Consider the following 5,314-nt stretch of genomic DNA (forward strand, 5'->3'; position numbering starts at 1 on the left):
CAGTTAAGCACAGTCTAAGCACAGTTTTTTCCCAAGCAACATATCGGGTGTCAACGTGAATTTTTCTTGCACAGCGTGCTGTTGCCGATCTATTGCAAGATAAGTCGACTGTTCACAGCGCTGTGCAAAATTACATTTTACGATCGTCGCTAAATTAACGCTTTTGAATGGGCCTTCTTAGCGCCATTAGATTTAGTGAATTGCAATTATCTGTGCTATGCGTCGTATTAATTGCGGCAGTGATGATCACTTAAGAATAAGCCTTTTACGACCTATGATACTTGTTTGTAATTTTGTGCCTACCATATCTGATGATGCCACGTAAATTTTCAGTAATATACATACATTTTGATATGCTATTTCGCCAGTGTAATACCGATACATCATAAAATTTGACGTTTCCGAATCAATCTCTCTTTGTGTGTGTAAGCAAAAAATAAATACATTAAAAATTTATATTTAAATTTAAAAGAAATTTAAAAAATAATTTTCTCAGTATATATTTAAAAATTAATATTTTTAGATTATGAAGTATTAACATTATAAACATTTGTTATACTTTTTGGTAAAATTTGTACATAAATATAGTGATGTGTGTGTGCCACGAAATATATCAACTCATTAAAATTCGTTAGTACTTCAAAGTTTGACACAGAGGAAAGTGATTTCGCCGAGAAGTTCAATAACAGTTATTAGAATCGATCGATAATATAAGACATACAAAAGAGATCTGTAGTACAGAGATATTTGAGGAGCAGACTTTTAAAATGTATTTTGTCCAAGATTTGTAATTTTTAGAAAAAGAAAAGGAAAGAAACTACGCACAGAAGAAAACTATGCAGTTTATATAAAATAACAATACATCAATTAGTATACGATATGAAATATTAAACAAAATTGTTAAACACTTAAAAATATTAAATAAAATTGCTAAACAGTTAAAAATAAAATAAATAAAATAATATTAAATAAAATTGTGCTAAAAGTGTTAAACAAATGCATTTTGTTTGTCTTTAATTAAAAAACATAATACACTTTGAAATATCTATATTTTTTCAGCATATAAATTAACGATGAAAAAATGCTTTCTGAACATCTCACAGTAACTTATAATATGAGTTTTTCAATACTAAAAACTCCGACATCTCTAACTAAAAAAAATGCAATTTTGGACAAAACGTTTTTTGAAAGTTTGCTCCTCATTTCCTTAAGAGATTATTTTAGGGTCTCTTGAAATCTCCTTTGATGCTCTTGTTGCCATAAGGATTTGATATAACAAATTTTGGAAAAAAAAAGAATCTTTAAAAGATTTGAAGAATCTCTGTGAAGTTAAAAGAACGAATATCTTAGATATTGACTTAAAATTATAGCAAATATAACTATTCGAAAATAACTGATAAAGTAGAAACTTCCCTGCAGTTTTGTATTAAACAATCAATTAATTAATTGAAAATCACGAACCCAGGACTAATACAACCGAACCAATCGAAAATCACAATCTTCTTCATCTTTCGATTTGGCAATATCATACGGTATTCAAATACGAAATACAAGTATAATTATAATGAGATTGACATATATGTGGATAACAGACTGGAGCAACTATTATTAGATGTGCCATTATGCGCGTCTTTAAATATTTTGAGATTGATGATGTCAATACGAAGACGTTAATATTTGATAGTATGCACTCACGGAATTATCAATGTGGATCTATCAATCGTACGTATCGATGTCAATGATAAACGTTCTATTCATGATACATATCATGAATTATATCCATCAGATCGTCCAAAGTTTTTGAAATAAATGAGTAATTATCGAATCGGATTACGGACCATGACTCCTTGTGTAGAACTGCCGTGAGATATGTGTCGTTTTCGAGATGATTTCTCGTGGCCAAAAAAATTCCATATTGAGTAGACATTCACACTGCTGCAAAATGTTACTGTAACGAACATAATTAACTTGCGTACATTTAAAGAGAAGTGTTTTGAAAGGAAAAACTATGTATTTCGAATGACAATATTAAATAAACTGTTTTACATCTTACATATTTAAATATGTAGTTTAAATTAAACGAAAACGTTGAAAATAAAAACAGTATTTTCTTATATCTTGATCTGTCTATATCATACATCTTTCTTCGTTCTTTTTAACATCACACAAAATGCGAGTTTGTGTTGAAAAAATTTAATTATTCGTGATATAATTAGCCAATTTTTAAAAAATTTGAATTTAAAAACTAATGTTTTTGGAATAGAAAATAGTTTTATAGTAATTGAATAGTAATAGCAAAATTTTAGATAATTTTTCAGAAATTGTATGTAAAATGATATATACTATAACGAACTCTGTACGTAAACAAATTTTTATTTCGTCTTTTCTCTCTCATTGTTGAGAAGAGCTTTTATGTTTGTTTACGAGATGGAATCGATCGAACGCGAAAAGTCAACAGACACACAACAACAAAGAAAGATTTTGAATTTTCTTTAGAAAATTGTTAACGGATATTATAATATTAATAAATTCGTATTATTGTGACATAGACGGGAATAGTCAGATTATATTATTTTTAATAATAATAATAATTTTGATAAATAATATCAAAATTAATAATAGTCATACACACATAACGCTCAAATTAACAAGAATAATAAGAAACAATGCATAAGGTATAACAATATGTGAAATACTTAGTTAATTTATATTAATTTATTAATTTTGATTAAAATTGGAATCCATCTAATGCGAAACAAATTATAACATAAAAGCCAAAGTTTTAAAAATCGCTTCTATAAAACAAGTCGAATGAGATAAAAATTCCGTCCTCTCAATTTTTATAATATTATCAAGCCAGCACAAGCAAATTTTAATTTTAATGCCAGTTTAATGTTGAAATTTTTAACGTAGAAAGAAAACCTGAGTGATAAATTCGATGTATAAACGCTTGATAAATCAAAGAAAAAATCGTCTATCTATAATGTATTGGATAAGAAGCAACGTGTTTTGAAAAACACACAATTAGACGAAAAAGAAAGAGAAATTGAAAAAAATTATAAGAAAATTGCACTTACATACCATTGTGGTCCATTGCCGTATCACTCGAAAAATAATGAAAATTTATAACAACCGATGCGTTATTAATAAAATTTATTGAAAATCATGTCGCAAGTCACGATATTCCAAGCCAAAAGAAATGGAAACAGAAAACTCAAAGGCACAAAAATAAATATGCGAGCCATGCGGCGAGAAGATACTAAATAGCACAAATATTCAAAGAACTCTGACAATATATAAGCAAAAACAGAATACTACGTCACTCAAGATGGCAAAATTGCGGGTAAATTTAAACCAGAAAGTTTACCAAGTATCCAAGAAAATGAGGATTTCAAGATCTTTTGAAATATTATAAAGTTAAAATATTAACACTTAAGAAGTAATCATCTCTAAAAAATAAATTGTGAGTTTAAGATTTATTATTTTGCTTGACATCATATAAAAGCGACTTATAAGAGTTTCATGGTTTTAATTTAATTGGTTATCTACTATTAAAGGAGATTTCAATCTAAATTAAAGTATACAATAAATTAATTTCATAAATTAATTATTTTTTATACAATATTTTTTAATTTGTATAATAACGTCTGCATATTTTTTTGTCTTGATTTTGTTATTAATTGCATCTCTCAAAATACGATAAAATCAATTTTTATAGATTTTAATTTTTAAACAAATTATTAGTTACTTTTAATAATAAAATATGCCTTTTTTCACGTAGAAAAAGAATCCAATTTTATTTAATAGTAAGGAAATAATATCCTCTAAAACATTTTAAAGTCGGACACTTTTAGAAAACTTTTACTCAAACGGCAATTAATTTATTAAAATTAAAATGTACTACGATCACCTTGTGGACTTCTATAAACTAAATTATTTTAAAAAAAAGCAAAGAAAAAAGATAGGATTTATGTACTTAGTTGTTCGTGCGCGGCATTGAACTTCAAGAAGCAGAGCCGCATTTCTTTATCCAATGGCAGCACGTCGACAATCCGATTAAAACTGGCGAGCACCGCGACAATGGTGTATATGTTGTCCTCTTCTTTGTAAGTCCAATGTACGACCAACTCGCCACTTAATTTATTCCAGGCGAGATTTTCCACACGACCATTGAATTTGACGCGCACAAAGGCTGTCATCGCACACTTGTTGACATTCCATAATGATAGCGATCCGTTCTTCCTTCCGCCTATACAAAGTAAGTCGGGTACTTGCGGGTGCCAAGCGACCGCCTGTCGAATATCAACATTTTTACGTTCCACTTATCGTTGAAAAAAAATGTGATTTGTATAAAACAGTATCGGCAGTTGAAGATAATCGTAAAAATAAAAATTAATATCAATTTATAATTACGAGCAACATTCAAAGTAGGCGGATTCTTGAATTTATTTTACAGAAAATTATTTGAGGCATCATTTTTTTACTTGCACGGAAAGAATGGTTTTGCTGAAGTGTCTAAAAATTTAGCTGGATACAGCTCTGAAAATAAATTGTGTTAGATTATAAAATAATTATAGAGCACTAAAACTAGCTGTTAGAATGTCAAAACTTTCTGCAGCATTGTACATTATGTTTGAGCATTCTAAGAATCTTTTGATAGTTCATCCAAATTATTTTCGAGTCTGTATCTAACTAAATTTTTAGATACTCTAGCAAAATTCTATTTTCTGTGTGGCACTCGCAATTATTATATTCTTATTAATTATATTGAATAATTATAGATTTGTGAAATAAAATTCGAGATGAAATCTGAATACTACTTTCGTAACATTGAGTGAGTAAATCTCTTTAACTTGATGAAGATTATAATGAGATTATTGAAGATTATTGAACAGCGTTTCACCGGCTTACCTTTACAGGTTTAAAGAATCTGATATTGAAACAAGGAGTCAATTCCGACCAGGAAAATAATCGGACGATTTTGTCCTCCCCGGTCGATACAAGATACTTGCAATTTGGCGAGAAACTCAGATTCAGAATCTGGGCTCTCGTAAGCTCGAGCCTGGTGTGTAGCAATATACCCGTGTCAGGGTCGAATATTGATATTTTACCGGCGCATCCGCTGCAAATGTAATATTATAAATTTTTCATTTATATTTTTTACATCATCAGCATTTTATTATTATAGTCTATTATAATACCGTTTTATTTATTTATATTTATTTATATATTTCCGATTATCCGATTTACAGATCATAATGTGCTAAATAAGCGTATTATGACCTTACGATTTATTTATATATATATATATATA

General features: G+C 28.6%; 1 protein-coding gene across 1 annotated transcript in view; it reads right to left on the reverse strand.

The window, feature by feature from the left end:
* Positions 1 to 1,817: 1,817 nt before the first annotated feature.
* The window catches only part of LOC108748909 (protein cortex-like), a 43,461-nt gene continuing 39,964 nt past the window's right edge, over positions 1,818 to 5,314 (reverse strand). The window contains exons 7-9 of the mRNA XM_018487325.1: positions 4,912 to 5,122; positions 3,977 to 4,292; positions 1,818 to 1,948 (exon numbers count right to left, since the gene is read on the reverse strand). Of these exons, the coding sequence (XP_018342827.1) occupies positions 1,818 to 1,948; positions 3,977 to 4,292; positions 4,912 to 5,122 (658 nt within the window). The remainder of the gene's footprint in view (positions 1,949 to 3,976; positions 4,293 to 4,911; positions 5,123 to 5,314) is intronic.

This window comes from Trachymyrmex septentrionalis, unplaced genomic scaffold (assembly GCF_001594115.1).
Source record: "Trachymyrmex septentrionalis isolate Tsep2-gDNA-1 unplaced genomic scaffold, Tsep1.0 scaffold25, whole genome shotgun sequence".
NCBI lineage: Eukaryota > Metazoa > Arthropoda > Insecta > Hymenoptera > Formicidae > Trachymyrmex > Trachymyrmex septentrionalis.